Below are 21977 nucleotides of genomic sequence, written 5' to 3'. Positions count from 1 at the left end.
CACACTGTAATAGACGTGCCAGGCGCAAAAGCTTGACAGGCGTAGCAACAGTAACTAGGGAGGCCGGGGTTTAGCGCAGGGTCAATTATATTCATATGACATGCTGAAATATATGCCAATGTACCTGGGATGAAGACATTTCACACGCAACGCTGTCAGTCTGCCCAAGACGTGAGAACTCGCGAGAACTCAAGACGGTATCGGCTTGTCAACAAATGCACACGTGTATCCCCTGGTGTAACCATGACAGATTTCACAACAGTAGTAGAAGACAATATTGTTTCCCAACTGTAGGGGGACCCCGAGAGCAAAAACCCCAAAAATGACATAATGTTGCTTTAAGTTAGACTTTTGAGCATTTTGAGGTTTTTCTATGTGTACTGAAGCATTCTTCGCATTACATTCATTCCTAAGGGGATCAAATTGAGGCGCGAGGGAAGGATTTGTTACATTTTTAAATTTCAACCACTTTTTTTTTATAACAAAACAACAAGACTTTTTTAAACAAAAGTCCTCGAATCCATAAAAACAAAAGTGTGTATTCGTGGTCAAAATGACCTGTCATGGATTGAGAAATCAATTTTTTCCATGAATGTGGCAAGAGATCATTGTGCTGTAAAATCAGTCTGTAAGTTTCAGAACTTCATAAGGATGCTAATGTTGGGAAAGTGGCTGTTTGAATGTCTCAGTATAGCATTATTTTGTTTGTTCGGTTCCTCTTTACTGTGGATTCTTTGGTAAGCCAGTCACAATTCAACGCAGGCTTTTCAAACAGAGTTTAATGAAATGCATTTACCCGATAGAGATGCGCGGTTGGCGGTTACAGCCGTGGACTCTAAATTCGTGTGAGTGGCAGTTGAACCAATCAGATGAAAAAAATACATACATCGTTAAATATTGTTACCTACATCCGAAAAGTACATCTGTATCCTTTCTGGAACAGGCAAGAGCTTTCTAGCCTCGCGGCTCGCGTCAGCAGCGCCTTGCATCGCCCATAGACCGTAAAACAATCAGCGGAAGGCGGACGGGTGCGGCTTTGAAAATTGGTCAAAAAACACTGGTGCGGATGGATGGCGGACTGATGATGAGTTTTGTGATGCGGTTGCGGAGAAATAGAAGAAATGGCCCATCCACGCATCTCTATTTACCCGACAGTAATGTGAAGACAGACATTTTTTGCCACAAAACTGTTTATTGTTGTTTATGTATCAGTAACTTAAGCCAATGACTAAACAGTCAACTTGTTCAACAGTCGACAATCCTCTGTTGTTATTACATTATATACAGAAACCAATCAAAGATACACATACATATATTATGTAAACAAACTTTTATTTTGGATGTGATTAATCACGATTAATCGTTGCCTAGCACTAATATAAATATTTTTTACCCACATATTGCCAATTTAGACAATTACAGTATAAAGTTGTAATGTCTGTATTCTTAATGAATATTAGCTCGTTATTTTAAATGATTAGACATTAATTACATATTCAGGGATTGACTTGATAGGCAGTGTAGAACCTACTGTATTGTTCATGTATACAAACACTATATTACATTTTGTAGTTTTTTTAATCGTACCCTCATTGAGGGCTCCCCCCTAATATTGAAATCCTTCATTCGCCCCTTCCTATAATAATTTGAGAATAACCTTTAATAACCTAAAATAATTTGAGAAGCATCCTTGTTTTTTTCTGAAGCCAGTCCTGATTTTAATATGGCAGTGAATCACATTAATAAATTAATAATGATCTCCTGGAAAAATGAACATGTAAATGCAACTAAAGATGTTTTTCTCCCTTTGTCTTCATTAGACACGAGCTGTCAGATTTGCACGCAGGTCACATGCAGAAACGCTACAGCGAGTATATAAACGTGTCTGTGTGTGTTTGCCAATCTGTGAATCTACAGCTCAAAACCATCATTAATCATAAACGTTTGATTTGATACATTTCCCTTATAACGTCCTCCTACATTATTTTCCGCGTTAAATGAATAAAGACATGGCAGTCCCACATGAGCTGCTGAACTCATCAGGGAAATCTTACACACACACACACACACACACAGGAGGAGGAGTCAGTGTTCAATTCCCAGGGCTTTAATCACTGTTAATTTGGCTCATTATGTATGAATAGATGCACGACTCCCCCTAGTGAGCTGTTCTCAGGTCAGTGTCTGCTGCCGTATAGTTGCAGCTTCACATGTTTCCGTTGCAGATCAGGCAATCTCACAATCCGCTGTGACAGAATTATTTATATTTCAAATAAATACGGCTCTTCAAAATTTGTTCAGCAATCTTTTTTTTCTGCTTAAAATGGAGCTTTGCCATCACAGGAAATGTTACATTTTAAAATATACCACAGTAGAAAACAGTTATTTGATTGATTAATTTTTAGTTTGCTTGCTTGATTACAGTTTTTTGAATGATTCGATATTCATGATCAAGTCATTTAGATCAAATAAATGCCGATTTTTGTGAACATAAGAATCTTCTTTTTACAACATAAGAAATCATACTCATTCCAAACATTAGGGGCTTTCGCACCGGAGGAACCTTTTCGTAGTTCCTAGAAATATTGGCGAAGTACCAGGATTTTGGCGTATTCGCACCGCAGGAACTAGGAACGATTTTAGTTTTAGGGACTCCTTTTGGAGGAACTAATTTAGCTCCTACTTCAGAGTCGGGTCTAAACCAGCACTATAGGAACTACCAGTGACGTTAGTGTACACTGATTTGCCGAACGTACGCAAAACACCAGCACCCTCCATTTTAAAAAAAGCTGTGTAAATACAGATTATCACAGTCACTTCAGAGTTCCTACTGGCGGTGCGAATGCAACCAGGAAAACCAGGGAACCATTAATTCTAAGGGAACCACCCTGGTATACACACTACTCGTGTGAAAGCCCCTATAAAGTATTGTGTTCTTCCTCCTATCTGTGGTGTAGCTAGTAAGATCCACTGGTTATCACCAGCAACCAAGAGTACGTCAAAGCATCATATTCATCTATTCAGAAGTGCATCTGATGTAAAGATCCTCCTCTTGTTCAGACTTTTCTAAGGGATCAGACTTGCATTTTTGCCTGGTGGAATATATAATGGGCAATAAAAGCAAATAGAGTTACACTGACATAGAGACCAGAATATCAAGACTTGGAGGTGGGCACAATTGACTTGGAAAGGTCAAAAGCCATGCAGACAATGTAACAATCACCTAGCAATGCCCTGACAATCACCCAGAACGCCCTAGCATTGTGAAGCTGCAAACACAGATGTAAAATGAACTGGTAGTTGTGTGTAGACTGCTGTCGTGGTGTTTGAGGATCCTGTCACAGTTGACGCTGTGCTGAATGCCATCTGTGGCCACCTGTGCTAACGACTCCTCTAGGGGTTCGGCGGGCAGCAGATGTTCCCATGAGGCACGTTCCCCGGGAGTCACATCTGCCCACACAGACCTTCAAGTTCAGGCCACCTATGATATCCTTCAGAAAAGCAACTCCACTATATACACACATGCAATACTTAATGGCACATTTAACACAGCTTAAAATGCTTTGATTTGTAGATGCTTGTTTTTTAATTGCAGTGATAAAATGTGTAGAAAACTACCAGTACCTTTTCTATTTACATATATTTCCTTCAACACTAAGGGTACATTTGCACGACAACAACTAAAAACGCGGTATTATTCATGCTAGGCCAGTAGATGGCGATGTCACTTTGTAAAGAACCGCTACGCGCCTATAGACTGAACACGTGATACACATGCGTATGACGTCACCGTTTTCACCGATTTGTGTTTTTGTTTTTTACATTGTAAGACGATAACTGTATCGTTTTCAAAAACCAACACTTTGAAACCCGTTTTCAAAGGTTTGTGTTTTCAGGCCCCCAAAACACTGTTGTCATGTAAATCAATGGCCAAAACGGTTTTCCATTTTTATTTGAAAATAATGCGTAAATGTCCCCTAAAACACAACACAATTCAATGCGCAATTTAAAACATGGGTAAAATACATGTGAAAAATAACATTTCCTTCATATTATTTCGCTGACTTTTTAGCTTATGTTCCCTTGACAAACAATACTACATACTGACTTAAAAACACGTACTTTTTATTTATACTTTTTATTTATTAAAATAAAATGTTTGCTTGTTATTGTGAGCTGATCCATATCCTATTGTTGATTTGAAATACTTGAATACTGCTTTATTAGGTCGTGATGAAACTAGTGAAGTAGTGGAATGTTTCTAAATTGACACAATTAAAGAATATATATAAATTTAAATGAAATGAAATGTATGTCTGAAAAAAAATGTATATTTTTAATCTGTTCATAATCATTTGTTTTAGTTTTAGGAGCAATATCGTATAGAAGACATAATAATGGTTTACTATAGTTTCTTGGGGTTCATCAACAAATATTAATTTAATTCAAGAGGAAAAGGTGCATTTATTTGAGCCATTTTTTATGGTGGTATATGTTGTTGTAAGGTATATGTTCAGTTTGTTTGTGTTTTAGGGTACGTTTACATAACAACAATGTTGGCTACTAAAAACTGAAAAGTTTTCCCTTTGCATGTTTTGAAAAGTACAGATGACAACGTTGTCAGAACGATCCCCTTTCACACAGATCCACAAAAATGACCAAAAACGCTGTATTTGCTGCCAGGCCAGTAGATGGCGATGTCACTTTGTAAAGAAACACGCTCCTATAGACTGAACATGTAATACGCATGCGCATGATGTCACCGTTTTCACAGATTCGTGTTTTTGTTGTTTACATGGAGACAATAACTAATGTTTTCAAAAACTTGCACTTTGAAACGCTTTGAACACGTTGTGTAAATGAACGGTCAAAACACATGAAATTTTTTCTGTTTTTAGCTGAAAAAGGTGACATGCAAACGGTTCATAAGTTTATTTTTCCGTCCGTCTGTTTCTCTTGTTAGTTTCGTTGGTTGTTACGCACCTGCTTCAGTTTCTGTTGATTACTCCCTGTGTATTTCAGCCTTCAGTTCTCACAGTTCTTCGTTCGGTGTCGTCTAAGTTTAACGTGGTTGTGTTTTATATTTCCTGAGTTTCTATCACGTGTTCCTTGTTGGATATATTATTATTATTATTAAATCTCCAGCATCATGCGTTTATTGCAACAACTCATGAGAGTTGTCTTATTTATTCATTTATTTATTATTTGAGCTATTGTATGTTAAGAAATCAATTGATAAAAAGTATTTGGTAGAACATAACATGTACCATACATTTATGTAATAAAAAAAATGTTTTCTACTTTTACTCTGCCCATGCAAGTCTTTGTTTCAAATCTTTGTAAATTAGAAATCAGATTGCCATGAACTCTTGTTAAATTAAAGATAACACACATGGATATTGAAGTAACGAGCATCTGATGGCTTCAGTGTCTCATGTTCTTGACCTTGTGTTTCTGTGCAAAAAAATAACATGATTCACTACATAAGAATCTTGTAAGAATGCTTAAAATAAATCATTTAATCTGACATTTCCAGTAACACAGGTTGTATTTGTGTTTTTCTGTCTTTTCCCAGAGGAAGGTCTCATTCATGAATGTAAACTATGCAGTCAAACCTTCGACTCTCCAGCAAAACTGCAGTGTCACCTCATCGAGCACAGCTTTGAGGGGATGGGCGGCACGTTCAAGTGTCCTGTCTGCTTTACAGGTACTTTTTTTATATTTGTGTGTGTCTATATGTCAGAGCAGATTAAAGTCAAAACCCTGAATGGGAGGTACATCAAGCATATAACTTAAAACCTTCAGCTGCATCTTATACAACCACACTTCTGCCACCACAGTAACAAGCTTCATTTGTCTTCCTCTCTCTTTCCCTGGTTCTCTCATTCTTATTGACTTGATCTACACGGTTTTTCTCTTTTTTTTTCAATTTGGCTTTATTTCGAGTTGGCGCCTGACAGACAGGTCCCAGATCTCCTTCCGCACTCATATTGATCATGCAGCAGAGAGAGAAAGAGAGAGAGAGAGTGGAAAGAAAGCAACTCGGTGAGGACAGCATCTGCACTGCAGAAATCATGTCAAACACGAGATTGAGGCCTTGTCCACCCTAATACATTTTAGTTTAGGAACAAATATTTTTCTTCTTGCAAAGATGATAGAAAATTTACTCGCATTTGCTGTCCTGCGGTAAAACATGAGAGCAGTTGTGTTTTAGACCAAACATATAATGGTGAGTGAGTGCGACCTGGACGCATCAGTGATTAGTGAGATATTTTGCTAAATAAAATGATCCAGTCAGAAGAATTGCATGGTAACTTTATTATGTCTGTTCCGTCTGTATCATCCCACTGAGCTTTCATGAGATTTTACGCATGCTCTGTAAGGTGAATTTGCCGTTTTCCGACATTTCAGTGTGGATGAAACTTTTGGAAAATGATTAAAAAAAAACTTGACAACAGTTTTTCTGAGGTTCGGTTTATGCGGACTTCAGTTTGGTTTGAAATTGGTATGAAAGCAATCCAGCCTCAAATGCGGAGGTGAACTGCAATTGATGACGTAGCTTCTTCACTCACCTCGCCACTAAAGAAGAGGCCTTCAGCAATCGGATCATATTATTCGCATCTCTTGCAACTCTCAACATTCACAGAATAATGGAGCAGATAGATGCCAGCATGGTTCTGTGTAAATATCTCCTTCTGCATGGTTATTTATCTACAGTGGTGAACAGCCGCTGCTAGCACTCTCAGTTGTCCATCACCCTTCAAATTGCCAAAATGCAAATTGAAAATATGGTTTGAAAATAAGGTTTTTACGCTCGCATAAGGTGGATTTTCAAGCAATTTGAAAAAGGGATATTTCGCAAAACAGCAATGGAAACATTTGCAGGTAACATGACGTACGAACAGTCGCTCATTCTTTAAAGATGGCGCCGTATGTTTGTACAGAAGACGAGATTTCATTATTAAACTCCTAAAAGACAAAAGTATTACAGGAATGCTGGATTCTACACAACAAAGAAATACCACAATTTATCAAGAGCTTGAAGCAGATATGAGGGAGAAACACCAGAAACACCTCATATGAGCCTCTTTCCTTGCCATTAATGCTTGAAAACACGCCCTACGTCTCCTTTCATTAAAAATAAGGGCTAGTTGCTGGTATATACGTAAACCTACCAACGTGCGTTGCCATGATTTTTGGAATGATTATCGCAAGAGGAAAAAAATTGTTTTAATCGCATAACATTGGTTAATGGAAACGCCGTTATTTCGCAATAGTTTTTTATCGACATTTAGAAAATATCAGAAATGTTTTGTGCAAATCTTTAATGGAAACGCAGCTACTGTTGACACAATCAAATCTAGTGTGAAAACAGTCTCAGACTCCAGATAAAACATTTATACTCACCAATTTCACTGGTACTGTCTGGCCTCTACAGGGACAAATAATAATCACGTAATAGGATTTCAATTCACCAGTGGAAAATCTGGAATTATATACATTTTTATTTCATTATTTCAACATGACTAGTTTTAATAGAACTGGTTTGTTTCGGGACTGTCGACGGAGAGAGTGGAAGCAGAAATGAAGGAATGCGGATGGGGAAGGACAGGCGCTGCGTGATAATGCAAAGCGAGGGAGGATGAGAGAGGAGAGAGGGGGAAGGAGGTAAAAGAGGAGTTGAGGAGCCATCCAGAGGCAGCGGAGAGATGTCAGAAGTGTCGCTCTCACGGGACGGTTTGACAGCTATGTGAAGTCAGGCAGCCCGCAGCTGAAAGTAGCTCCATTTACCCTGGAGGAAGCTGAGCGCAGAACAAACACTCGGCGTGCCACTTATGAGCTTTTGTCTCACTTTACACAACAAAACATTCCAGTTTTACATTCAATTGTGTACACAATGATGCTGCTTGGCTTCGTAAATGTAGGCCCATTAATACAAATAAATAAATCACTTTTAGTTATAGTTAATTGTCTTGTACATTGTTTTTCCAGAGGAATGTGGCTGAAAACACGTTTAATACAAATGATACAAAATAACAACATTTTAAAAGTAAAATATGCTCAAATTAGACCAATTTATTATTATTATTATTGAACCTTACTTTTTACCAAATAATTTATCAGTTTCTTAATACCGAGTCAATTCATATGAAAGTCTCATGATACTGTTTCCTACGCAATTAAATTAGACAATCATAACAGTGACCGTTTACTGACAAACCTTAAAAACGGATTGTTTCAGACAGAGGGTCAGAATGAGGGTCGAAAATAGTCATTTTTGTGGAATACTTGATATTCCCCCGATAACAACCGCTAAAAACAGAAACACAGACTCATCCCTCTTACTGAAGTCAACAAACGCTATGCTCTTTCTAGGAAAGTTTTTTCTTCATGGAAGTTTTACTTTTGATGAGCTAATAAAGTATTAAAACTCAGTCAAAGCAATATTTTGTATACAGTTATTTTATTATGCCATCCCATGTCGTGGACTCACTCTCTCTTGTTTCATTCAAACACAGATGCTGCCATTTTGCAACACTTTTGATTTTGTAAACTGTTGGATTATATGATAACAAACATCTCAAATCAATATCTCTTATCTTCATAATTATTTATGTGGCAAAATGCTGTGTAATAAGTAGTATGACTGTATACTGTATACCGTATCTCTTGAATGTCCATCTAGTTTGAACTGCAACTGCTCTCTCTGCGGAAGCTTTGCGTTTAAAGACCTATTAAAATATTTCAACTCAAGTCAATATTTCGTGTCTAATTATTTACTTATGTGGCAAGTAGCCATGTAATAAGCGGGATAATGTACATCCAGCCGGTTGTTCTCTCTAAATAAACCCCCTTTAGTGTGAGATAACAACCGGCTGGATGTACATTATCCCTACCTTACAAATAAAATCTTATTGTAAAGTGCCACCGATAATGGAAATTGTACTCTACTGTTTTGCCAGTAACCTTTCTCCACATGGTTAGAAACATATCACATCCATCTTTTTCCTCTATAAATAGTTCTTGATGATCACTCATTTGTGCTAGTGTTTGGGATGTTTTACCCACAGATGCACGTCCAGATCATGTTCCCTGAGTAAGTTGAATTAGAAAGCACAGGTTCTCATTGACCCTAATAAAGCAAATTTGGGTCTAAATCCAAAATCCAGTGCAGTGGCATGAAGGAAAAAGTTGTTTATCCCTTGTAAGAAATTCAAATGAAGACCAGAACTCACTCTTTACCTCAGAGACACGACTAGCCACCCTTAAACATATGGGTCTCTAAAAACAAACAGCATGTTTGAAGTAGTCCTGTGAGAATAACTGCATACTCGCACACTCAAACACACTCTCATTCAGCAGCTCTATGGCTTAATTAAAGGCACTATGTGTTTTAAGTGCCATTTCAAAGATTGGATGTGACTGAAATCAGGCTACACATAAATAAAGAGTCTGCATGAATATTAATTTTGTCAACATAATTAGCACTGTTGACTAATAGAGACAGTGTTTTTGCACGTAGAAGGGACTGCCGTTCCTGCGCTTGTTTATTTTGCAGCGTGTCCCTAAAGTGGCTCTAAATAAAGCACAACATTATTCCTCACTGTTCACTATGATTCAAAGCACCGGATTGACCATTACCCAGAGCCAGCCAAATCACGGACGGGAAACCAAAGCCGCGCTATATTTGCAGAGTGTTTTGACGCAGGTGGAATCGGTTCTCCCTTGATGCGAAGGACTGGAAACATTTGGGTTTCCTAACATCTTGATTCACTTAGTTGTGACAATACTTCTTTCATATGCTGCCAAACCGTAAGATTTGTGCTAGGAAAACAGCACATGTGTCTTTCCTCATTTGAACCAAGTCATTTTATGGGGGGGAAAAAGAGAGAAAAACAGGAGAAAATTAATTCCAGGTCTGATTCACTTAAATAGACATTAAGGCATTTTACACCTGGTGTTTCAATCCGTCTCTTTTGTCCACTTTCAACCACTTCTATCCTGATTTCTTTGAGGTGTAATGTATGGAATTTTTCAAATCTTTTGATCTTATGGACCAAATAATTTACATATGTAACTAAGCAAATCACATATGAATGGCCCGGAGACGACAGAAAAACACACGGAGAGCTGTCGCTTCAGTTTCTGCTCTGACAGACACAAGACCAGCCGAACGCTGTGAGTGTGTGTTAGAAATCAGGAATGGAGAGAGAACATTGTGCCTGTTACGTTTTTCATCTTCAAACCAAACTTGGGTCTCCAGCCGACAAAGTTTAAATCCCGTTTGGCTAGAGCTCTTCTCATAATATTACGCATTCGGTCAGTAGACGGAGAGAAGACGCTCTTTAGTGGCTGTTTGAACACATCGATCACATGAGCGTTTACACTACGAAAGCAATCCGGTCGAATGCGTTTTCAACTTCCTCTAGAAGTGGTCGACAGTGGACAAAACAATTTAGACTCCGTTTACACCTGTATTTAGTGTCGTCCACTTGTGATCCGATCGACCAAAACACATCTTAATACCAGCTGTAAACAGGGCCTAAGTGTCTACATTCCTACCAACTTTATAATATTCAAAAATATTCGCTTTGGCTACTGAAAAGGTAGTTTTATTGTTTTGTACAGGTCTAGTCGAAATAAACCCCTACTCATTCTTTATTTTAACTATTTCCACATTTTTGAATGATTGTAAAGAAATAACACAAATGGAAGTAACAGAATTATGCAGCAATCACAAATGTTTATTAACATTTTTAATAAACAAATTAACGAATTTGTGATTCTTCAAAGTTGAAACCCTTCGTCTAGTTTCCATCGGTTCTCGCTCTGTTCATTCTCTCAACCAACTTCATGAGGTGCATCATGGGATGTTTTATAAACAGTACTGACATTGTTTAAATATGCTGGACAGTTTTCTACACTATCTGCTCCAAGTCAACTCTAAAAGGAATAAATCATTGACACTTTTAGTTTTGTTCTTGCATATACAGTACTATTCAGAAGTTTGGGGTCAATACTTTTTCTGAAAAGTTTTATTAAAATCAAGGACAGTGACAGTGAAGACTTATACACTGTTACAAAAATTCTGTTTCACTTAAATGCTGTTCTTTTAAACTTTACATTTATCAAAGAATCCTAAAAACAACCAAAAAAAATAGCATAGTTTCCACAAAAATGTAATTGCCAATAGCCTGCTTTGTTGGCAGAGGTGATTTACACTAACTCCGCCCACCACTGCCTGATTGAGCCAGACAAAAGTATAAAAGAAAACCCGTGGAGAGTAAGACAGGCGGCGTTGGGTTTTGACCTGACGTGTTTAAATCTGCACTTTTCTCGACACATATCAGCTTCAAAATTTATTTATTTAGAGAAAAAAATATTATTTGAAACATGAAATGACCGTGTCGGTCCCACTTTATTTTAAGTGCCTTTAAGTATGATTTACTTAAATTGAAAAATATGTACAATGTACTTATTGTGTTCACGTTGTTTTGTAAAAAACTTGTGCTGCTATTGAGGTGTGATACGGGTAAGGTTAGGGTCAGGTGTGTGTGATACGAGTAAGGTTAGGGTCAGGTGTGTGTGATACGAGTAAGGTTAGGGTCAGGTGTGTGTGATACGGGTAAGATCAGGGTCAGGTGTGTGTGATACGGGTAAGGTTAGGGTCAGGTGTGTGTGATACGGGTAAGGTTAGGGTCAGGTGTGTGTGATACGGGTAAGGTTAGGGTCAGGTGTGTGTGATATGGGTAAGGTTAGGGTCAGGTGTGTGTGATATGGGTAAGCTTAGGGTCAGGTGTGTGTGATATGGGTAAGGTTAGGGTCAGGTGTGTGTGATACGGGTAAGGTTAGGGTCAGGTGTGTGTGATAGGGGTAAGGTTAGGGTCAAGTGTGTGTGATACGGGTACGGTTAGGGTCAGGTGTGTGTGATACGGGTAAGGTTAGGGTCAGGTGTGTGTGATACGAGTAAGGTTAGGGTCAGGTGTGTGTGATACGGGTAAGGTTAGGGTCAGGTGTGTGTGATACGGGTAAGGTTAGGGTCAGGTGTGTGTGATACGAGTAAAGTTAGGGTCAGGTGTGTGTGATACGGGTAAGGTTAGGGTCAGGTGTGTGTGATACGGGTATGGTTAGGGTCAGTTGTGTGTGATACGGGTATGGTTAGGGTCAGGTGTGTGTGATACGAGTAAAGTTAGGGTCAGGTGTGTGTGATACGGGTAAGGTTAGGGTCAGGTGTGTTATACGGGTAAGGTTAGGGTCAGGTGTGTGTGATACGGGTAAGGTAAGGGTCAGGTGTGTGTGATACGAGTAAGGTTAGGGTCATTTGTGTGTGATACGGGTAAGGTTAGGGTCAGGTGTGTGTGATACGGGTAAGGTTAGGGTCAGGTGTGTGTGATATGGGTAAGGTTAGGGTCAGGTGTGTGTGATACGGGTAAGGTTAGGGTCAGGTGTGTGTGATACGAGTAAGGTTAGGGTCAGGTGTGTGTGATACGGGTAAGGTTAGGGTCAGGTGTGTGTGGTATGGGTCGGTTTAAGGGTAGGTTAATGTGTAAGGGAAGGGTAAACAGTGTAATTACAAATGTAATTACATACATTTATTACAGCTGTAATAACATGCAGGTATTTTTAAAATATAAGTACAATGTAAAAACATGTATGTACACAGTAAATAAATGCATCTTTGGTGAGCAGAAGATACTTTTAAAAATCTTACCGACCCCAAGCTTTTATATAGGCACAATATGTATTTTTCTAATTTTAAGAAATTAAGCATAAGCCTTTACAGCAAAGGGTTTTAAAATGCATAACTGACAGTGTTTCTGGAAAGATTTGCAGTTAACACACGTGTTGTGTCCCGTTGCAGTGTTCGTGCAGGCATGTAAACTGCAGCAGCACATCTTCACCGCACACGGGCAGGAGGACAAGATCTACGACTGCTCACAGTGCCCGCTGAAGTTCTTCTTCCAAACCGAGCTTCAGGTGAGATGATCTGGAGAGCAAAGCTCACAGGCACCGATGACGCTCACATGACCATCCTCTACCACACCCCCTTTTCTGCGTAGTATAAATAAATCATGAGAAAGAAATATGGTTGTAAACAGGATGCTAATGCAATGGCATCATTAACCAATAAACTTTGCATGATCCATGTCAGTAGATGTCAGTATAACGCCCAATACCCAAGTCATATCAGCCAGTGAAACGTGAGCAGAAACAAAAAAACCAAAGCAACACCGTCATGGCATCATTTTTACCGTAATATAGCATTTTCAGCTCAGATGATTGGCTCAAAAAACTGACGGCAGAATTGAGCTCACTATAAGCAAGTGCCATTGAGCAACTGTATGATCCAGACATTATAGACCTCCGCTTATTTTCTCTGCTTGTGACTTTGACTTGAATTACTTTATTAGCTAATGAACTAATGCTTGTGTTTGTAATGTACACACTTCTAAAAAATCGCATGTATAGTTTCATTATCTATATAAGATGGAAAACTGGTTTTGTGGCCTCCTTTGCCTTCCACAGTTAGTTAAAACAAGAGAATGTACACCATGTTAGTTGTTGGTTTAGACTCTGAGGTTCGTGGGACCCCATGGCAATAAAACGCCTCTCTGAGAGTTCGGTCTGAGCTGTGGATCTCTCATGAGAGGATTCATAACTTTATTGTTGTGATGAATAAAAAACAGCTCTAGTGAAATCTCTTGGTTGACAATAAGACATTTCATTGATAAATAAACGGGACAAGTTATCCAGACATAAGGAGGGAAGCTAGCCTTTCCTGGGACGGTGCCTTTTTTAGTGGCTGGAGCTCTCCTGGGAAATATACTAGATATTGCTTGTTATTAATATAAAACATTTTATATGATCTCATACATGTGCAATTTCAATGTTGTCTATACGCGTTGGGCATTGTGTGCATTGATGTAACAAGCAACTAACACTAAACCAGACCAAACCTAAACTAATATTAAACACACATTAACTAATATTACTATATACTTGTGTAATTACACTGTAAGAAGGTGTAATCTTACTGTGAACAATTCATCCATGCATGTTTAATTTATTTTTTGACCTCATAATTTTTATATCTTCCTGTGAAAACGACAGACTTAAAAAATAATGTATCATACCATCACATTTACAAGCCTAAATTGCTTCCATCTTCGGAAATTTCACTAATATATTAAGCATGGTTTTCATCTCAGTAATCTGGTCATCTTAAGATAGACTGCTACCCTGTAACAGGTTTCTGATGTGTCAAGAGATTATGGAGAACTTACATAAACAGAAGTATGAGTTCAAACAAAAGGTTTTATTTGTCGGTTTACTGCTGTCAGAATTGTACCTATTTTTCTGTCCTTCTGAATGTGAAGTTTGTTTTATGTGGGCTCTAGTTTTCTGAGTTCTTGACACAACAGTCGTCTCAGCTCAGTCGGAGAGGTCAGAGGTCATCAGGATGGATGGATACAGTGATGTTTTATTTATTTGTGTATAGCTGAAGTTGAAGGGCCGTGTCAGACATTCTTTCCACTACCAAGCTCCTTAGGCTCAGCGAGGAATCCTACATCACCACTAACCTGCCAGGAGCACAATGGGAAAAACACAATCTATTCAGCTCTTAAAGCAGCAAACACCTCACCTTTACACTCTTATTCACACAATAACACACACACACACACACACACACACACACACACACACACACACACACACACACACACACACACACACACACACACACACACACACACACACCTAAATACAAATATGAATGTAACTTATTTGTCAGATTTAATGCATGTGTTTATAATTTTCCAACAGTTTGGCCTAAAGTCCTGAGCCTCTTTCGATTCCATGGTTGCATGTTTCAAGGTCAACTATAGCAATTTGAATGGTTTTGCTGGTCAGTAGGATTAAGTTTATATCTGCTGATATGGAAATATTTGCTTACAAAATTAGGTATGTCTCATGATTGGACCCTTTACTTGCACATACTCTACAATTTCATCAGCATTTTATGAGTTATAGTTGCCATGATTGAAAAGGAAATGTTAAATATGTTAAATTATGGTCTGCTTCCTGGTGGCACATCCAAAGAAATTACATTTATTTTTATTCTGTTTAGGCTATCAGCCCCTATGCAGGAGAGGTAATATAACAGCATTAATTGCGAAGGCATTGATTGATTGATTGATTGATTGATTGATTGATTGATTGATTGATTGATTGATTGATTGATTGATTGATTGATAGTGCAAAATCTATTAGTTTACATAGAAAGGCATTGTGTTTGCACTGAGAAGATGTAAATATGACAATGTATTTTAGTCCAATCAGTGATTGGTTAAACTGGATAGCAAGTGGTTAATGAGTAATTTACAGGTATTTGCACTGAAATACTAAGGAGCAATTGTTTACTGAATTCCCAAACCAATTAATGGAGCCGATCCTCCGACTAATTCATGACAGAAACAAAATTAAAAACCTGTTTCCCTGAATATGTTTTTTATCATCAACATGCACAGTTGACTAAACAACTAACCTAGTTTTCTAACCATAGTTTCCTATCACACAGACTTTTGACATCAACTCTGAATTTCTATCTTACAGTTCACAGTGAAGCACAACAAGGAAAAAAAAAAGCTTTAGAGTTCAGTTTTAAGATTGCTCGGATGTTTCTAAATTATTTGTGCACAAAAGTGTAATGAAAGCTCCGATATTACCCATGAGTGACACACATGGATGCAGGTTGATCAGATACAGACAGCAACGAACTCCGGCGTCCTGTGAGAGTTTGCGGTGTGTTTGTTCCCGCCTCTGGCTGGGTCTGATGTGTGTATGCAAACACATCGTCTTGAGACGGTGACAAACCCTCAATGCAGCCCATCAGCGAGCTCATTCTCTGCTCATCACCACTGGGACACGCTCAATCCAAACAAACACTTTTGATCTCTGACACACTTCTGCTTCCTGTAAACTTCCTGTGAACTTTTTACAAGCAATTTTACTAATGCGAATTAAAAGATACTTTGCTTCAGCATTGTCAAGATGCACGCTGTTGTGAAAATGTTTCATTTCAAGCTGTTTATAAGAATCATTGTCCTGATGGCATTATTGAGGAGAATGATTCTTGCTCAAACTGTAATATCTCTTGCAGTGGGACTTAGTAAAGCGCATCTAAACCAGCATTGAATTGTACCAGCACAAATTGTAGCCCATTTATAGTTATTGTATATGCAGCTTTCATCAGCTAGTATTAATTAAGATTGGGAACATTTATAACAAATTGTGTCACCTCACCGGTCAAAAAGGCAATGATGAAGTAGTATTCATGCGCTGATGTATTCATCTTTATTGTGGGATAGAGGAATTAGAAAACTAGTTGAAAAGAAAGGGGAGAAAAAGTTATTATTTCCAGGAAACATACACTGCACTGCTGTTCATTATTTAACATTTTATGACATAAACGTTATGAAACAACTCACAATCTACTGTAATGTGTCACAGAAAAGCATAATTTACATTACTTTCAAACAGATCTTGGGTAAGTGATACCAGTGTCCCTTATGTAACAAATTTATCCCAGCTCCCATCCATCTGACCTGTTTAGGGAGGCAATAAAAGGGGCACTGAGAGGGCATCAACTGCCAAGCGGGGTACTATGTTGTCTCCCCAGGGCATCAAATGGTGATTTCAATTTCAGGTGCTCATGTCACAGACGTGTCGCAACATGGTGTCGGACCAGATCCGGCCCACATCTGGTGCATGTGGAATCCTTGTGTACAAGTGTGGGCTGGATCTGGGCCGACACTATGTTGCTGTCTGGGGTGTAAGAGAGAACCTAAGTGTGTTCGTCACAACATTGTGAAGCGTTCACAAGCTACAGACAGAAACTGTCGGCTCACCAACTCCAAGCCTAATCACCTCCCAGAGAGGTTTTCATCTACTCCTGTGAGCTCCTTTCCTCTCCTCACACAGAATATATCAAAGTTGACATCTTTAGCCTTTCCCAGTGTGTCATCAAGTTTGCCAGACCTGAATGTCCCTACTGTGGCACAGTCATTATAGCTGACCAGAAAATTGCTAAAATAACAAATTGCACGTAACAAATTGAATTTGTGTGCCCTAAATGTTCTGTTAGTCGCTTTGGACATTTGCTTCTAAATTACTTTATATGTAGTAGTTCTTCGTAGCCTGTACAAAATGATTGTAATAGTGCCTAACGATTGCTAGGTGGCCTAATGAAATTGTGACAAAATTAGCACAAGTTATCAAGGTTACAGTGTTATCGGATCAGACTGTACGGTATTTCACCATGATAAATCTGCACCATTAGTCGCTGCGGCAGGAAAGAGTGCCAGAAGATGAAAGGATAAATGGATAGGTAAGAGGGAGTAATTTTTACTAACCAAATCTGACCCATTGTGGAACATCTAAGAGATACCATCTGCATTACTGTTAGCTTGGTGTTTCACTTTATAATGGTAGTCTTGGTGTTAAAAAAAACTGAATTCCCCTCGCATTCATATCCTGGTTTGTTCTTAGGGCTGGCTTCTCACAGCACGTCAATGTTCGAGAGCACTTTTAGTTAGTCATTAAAGACCCAGGCGGAGGTGTTGAATTTTGAGAACATGATGATGAAGCTGAACAAAGGCCTCCGGGACCCTTCGATGGCCTCTAGTTGCATTATTCTGCTCATTTCCTCAGTAGTCTGTCCGAAAACCCAACTGAGCCGCTGTCTTATAACCGCCCTCATCAGCTTACATACAGAGTCTGACTGGGGATCTCGAAGAACACTTTTCTGAATTTGCTGACCAGATGGCTTAGATTCCTTTTTACTTTCTAATTGGAATCCCTACTCTGGTAAAGAAAAGAAACGCCTCTCTGGTGATATTTTGTAAATTGGGTTTGCAGACAGGAACTGCCTCAGGGTATCTGGTGGGGTTAGCAGTGGATGCAATGGAAAATTAGGGCACTTCTTGGCATTCAGGAAGGGAATGAGTCTGGACTGGTGCTCTGTGCTCATGATGCTCTGTCAATTTTGTTGGCTTTCCAGTGACAGAGTGTTTGGGGATTTGATGGGGTGTACGATGGCCATCCAGGCATGGGTATTATGGAAGTAGAGCAGTATAGCGTCCTTGTGCCCAGACAGCCACATAGTGTCGGCCCAGATTCGGCCCACATCTGGTGGTACACGTGGATTCCACACAGCCCAGATGTGGGCCGGATCTGGGCAGACACTATATTGCTGTCTGGGCACAAGGACGCTATGCTGCTTAACTTCCCTAATACCCATGCCTAATGCTCTGATGGGCTGTTGCCTCTCTGACATTAGCTGAATCCGAAATCGCCATCTAAAACCAAATACACTACTTTAGTCCACTAATACTGTTCACTTGAAGAGGTGAATGAAAACGAGTGAGTGAATTCGGACAGCCGTTGAGCATACACCGGTTGTACACTCGTTATTGCGGTGCAATGTGGGATTGAATAAGTGTACTCAATAACGTCCACTATAGTTTCGGACAACACTAGAAATAGTTGTCCCCTCAAATAATGCCCTAGTTGAGGGTATAGGGGGCGATTTCGGATTCAGACATTTTCTTATTTGGGAAGATTTGGATCCTCTTCACAGCATCTTTAGTGTGCATTGTCTCTGCCAGCTCCACTGCTTCAAACAGCCAGCCCGAGTTTGAGGAATTTTTCATCCCTATTGCTTTCTGCTGGGCCCAGAGCAGTAATGTGACGGAGTTTGTTAATGACCACCTTCTCGCCGACCTGGACCTGTTGGGTTGACCAAAGAAACAACCAGCATTGTTTTAAGTGGGCTGTCTGAATATGGATGGAATCACTCAAAAACGCTGGATCACACCAACCAGCGAAAGTCCCATCTGGGTCACCCAGACAGCAACATAGTGTCGGCCCAGATCCGACCCACATTTGGTATGCGTGGAATCCACATATGTTGCTGTCTGGGTCAGTATTTACCATCATAGTTGTCTGTAACACTGGGAGGGAGAGAAGAGTGTCCACATAATGCTGCTTTGTGAGAGTCAGAAAATGAATTCCAGTGATGTCCTGCTAATCTCCTGAGGCTTTTGCTGTTACATAAGCTCCCTTCCTTGATGAAGGATATTGCCTTCAGGTGTTCCCGACTCATTGTCTCTGTTCTGCTGCTAGAGGTCAGAGAAATATACTCTGGTCAAGGTCAGGCACTTTGATTAAACCACTGTAGATTTGTCACATTTTAATAATGTTCGAACACATGTAAAAACAAAAGCAATACAACAGTTGTATTTCTTGGTTCTGCCTTCTGTCAATTTCAGAATCACTTTTGGAGATATTTTCATTTTGTCAAAAAAGAGCAATCTAAAGCAATCTTGTATTTTTCAAAATCAAAACATAATTGTGCAGAATCAATGTGTTGAAATATGTTCATACAAACCCAGTGTGGAAACATTCTCATCTGTGCAGAATGCTTTAGGATGCTTTGAGAATCGATTACAATGTTTATTAACTCATTATGTTTTCTTTTTCAGAACCACAGTCTGAGTCTGCACAGCAGCTAACAACAGAACTGCCTGATGGAGAATCAAGACCCCACCGTGACCAATAAATATATGGATATTTCTTTTTGCGTTGCACTCAACTTTTTGTCAGTCAAACAAAACAATTATTAAGAAAATGAAGACTGAGGGTAGGTGTTTGATTTTCAGTGTGTAATATCCAACCAACCCTATTTGTAAGTAAACTTTCATGTTTTGCCTTTTCTTGTAAAGAGTCTTGATTTTTATTGTTAAAAAAATTGCGTCTTTGAACACTACAAAGGAAACAAATCGTCAACCAGATTCCGCTAATATGAGGAGAAACCAAGACAGGAAAAAACTGAGCCTTCATCACTAGCCCAGCCTACCTATGTCTGATGCCACACGCCTCATGTGATGAGAACACCATACTTAAATGTCACATTTTTAAATGACATAAAATATAAAGAATAATATGTTAAATATATGCAAAATCAGAACAAGACACAAGCAGCAGTATTCCATTCCTAATGATCTTCTCTTGATCCCGAGGACATCACTCAGAGTTAGAGAAACTGCTGTCCATCCATGTTGACTTATGACTTGTATATTTATGTTATTAATGTTTACTGCTTGCTAAAGTCTGGATGTATCTGGAAATTGTTCTTTCTATAAGAAAGGAACTTATTCTCTGTTGTCTCTGTGTCTCATTGGCATGGGCTACACAAATGCTGTCAGGAGCATGTCAACGGCTGACTGATGTGTATTGCCCTGCTCTTACTGTATCAATGCTGTGTCTAATATGTACAGTATATACCAGTTTTACATCAAATGAAATTGACATGCACTTTTGCAACACTCCATACTTTAATGGATGTTCTTGTTTTGAGCTGACTACACACTTGATAAGTGGCAGCTGGACATTTTATTATGTGTCATGACATGTCAATTAAAAAAAGATATAAAAAATATTAACTGGGGTCCGATTTTGTTGGACCTTTTTGTGTTCTCATGTGATGAAAACATTAAAATTGTATGAAGATATGGATGTACCGTGCTTTTCAGAAGATGTTTTATTATTGTGTTCTATGTGCTTGTTTGTATATATTCTTTTTCCAAACATAATCATATGGAATGAAAGAAATATAATCCTGTGATATAAATACAACCCTGTTGCCAACATTAGGGAGACTAGGGCTGGGAAAAATAATGCCTGAATTTCTGTGATTGGCTTTTAATGCATTTTTTAAAACGGTTAGTTGGTGGCATGACAGAAGATGAGTGTTTTGAGGAACAATGTGGAGAGACTTCTGAAAGAATGAACCATTATGCTTCAGTGCTGGAATATAATATTGATACATTCGAGAAAAATGAAAAAAACACCGTGCAGTAACCCCACGGTGACTGGTGTGATGAAAAGGGTTGCAGCATAGATTTTGAACAAATCACCAAGACGGAACTCGACGCACTTCAGCAGTAATGTTGCGTTACGTGCAGGGTCTGAACAGATATCTGAATGATCCACCTTTGAGTTTGTCCTGGTGTTTAATGTTTTTAGTGGACTCGTAAAGACAATGAGAAGAGAGGGCCGTGATAAAATGGGGAATCACACACCGATTTCTGCTAAAGATTTCAGCACCATTAAACTGTCTGATGCACTTAATCACAACACACCTGAAGGACTTGTAAACAAAGTCTGGTTTGACGTGCAGTTACATTTCAGAAGTAGATGAAGCGGGTGAACCGAGAACTTGTGCAAGACTGATTCTGCATTTCAACTAGCGGTAATGGTCTCAAGTATGTCATAACCCAGACAGCAATATATAGTGCCACATCTCGGCCGTGTGGAAACCACGTGTGCCCGATGTGGGTCGGATCTGGGCCGACACTATGTTGCTGTCTGTGAATGAGCTTTAATGAAGAAACAAAAAAACACAAGAGATAAATTAGGAGAGCAGACGTGCCTTCATGTTCCAACAAACCGGGAACCCACTTTGTCCTGTTGCTTCTTTAGAAAAGTACTTGTCTCTTCTGCCAAAACCCCCCTGCTTCTTACCTGCACCCCAAAAGGCAAAACCTCTCTAAATGGGTTTGGTACGTAGATCACGCAGTGACACATAAATCATGTTAGCTAAATATAATTTACATGATTATATCAGCTGTGTTTAAACTTAGTGATTTTGTTCTCGTTTTTTGACTGTTGCAGGTACACTAGAGAGCCTGTAGGTGTGAATTACCCTGCAACAATGTTGCAGAGAATTTGTAAAGCAGCAGGCATCTCCAAGATTTACACAAATCACTGCCTTCGCAACACCATGGTGCAGAGATTGTCCAATCCAGGTCTCAAATTTAGGGAAATTATGCCTGTGAGTGGACATTAATGTAAATGTTCACTAGAGACCTACTGGAGGCCAAACTTAAATCAAAGAAAGCGCTGGAATGACATTC

The 21977-nt window shown here is 39.1% G+C and overlaps 1 protein-coding gene across 4 annotated transcripts in view; it reads left to right on the top strand.

The window, feature by feature from the left end:
• LOC143749634 (zinc finger protein 521) overlaps positions 1-20581 on the top strand; it is a 106208-nt gene extending 85627 nt beyond the window's left edge. For all 4 annotated transcript variants that reach the window (XM_077242055.1, XM_077242054.1, XM_077242052.1 and 1 more), the window contains 3 exons: positions 5576-5707; positions 12863-12978; positions 19545-20581. In XM_077242055.1, the coding sequence (XP_077098170.1) occupies positions 5576-5707; positions 12863-12978; positions 19545-19574 (278 nt within the window). In that variant the 3' untranslated portion in view covers positions 19575-20581. The remainder of the gene's footprint in view (positions 1-5575; positions 5708-12862; positions 12979-19544) is intronic.
• The last annotated feature ends 1396 nt before the right edge of the window (positions 20582-21977 follow it).

Source organism: Siphateles boraxobius, unplaced genomic scaffold, assembly GCF_051911475.1.
Source record: "Siphateles boraxobius isolate OS27281-9 unplaced genomic scaffold, OSU_SipBor_1 25, whole genome shotgun sequence".
Lineage (NCBI taxonomy): Eukaryota > Metazoa > Chordata > Actinopteri > Cypriniformes > Leuciscidae > Siphateles > Siphateles boraxobius.
The sequence above is the reverse complement of the archived record's forward strand: the minus strand, read 5'-3'. Positions and strand labels throughout refer to the sequence as shown.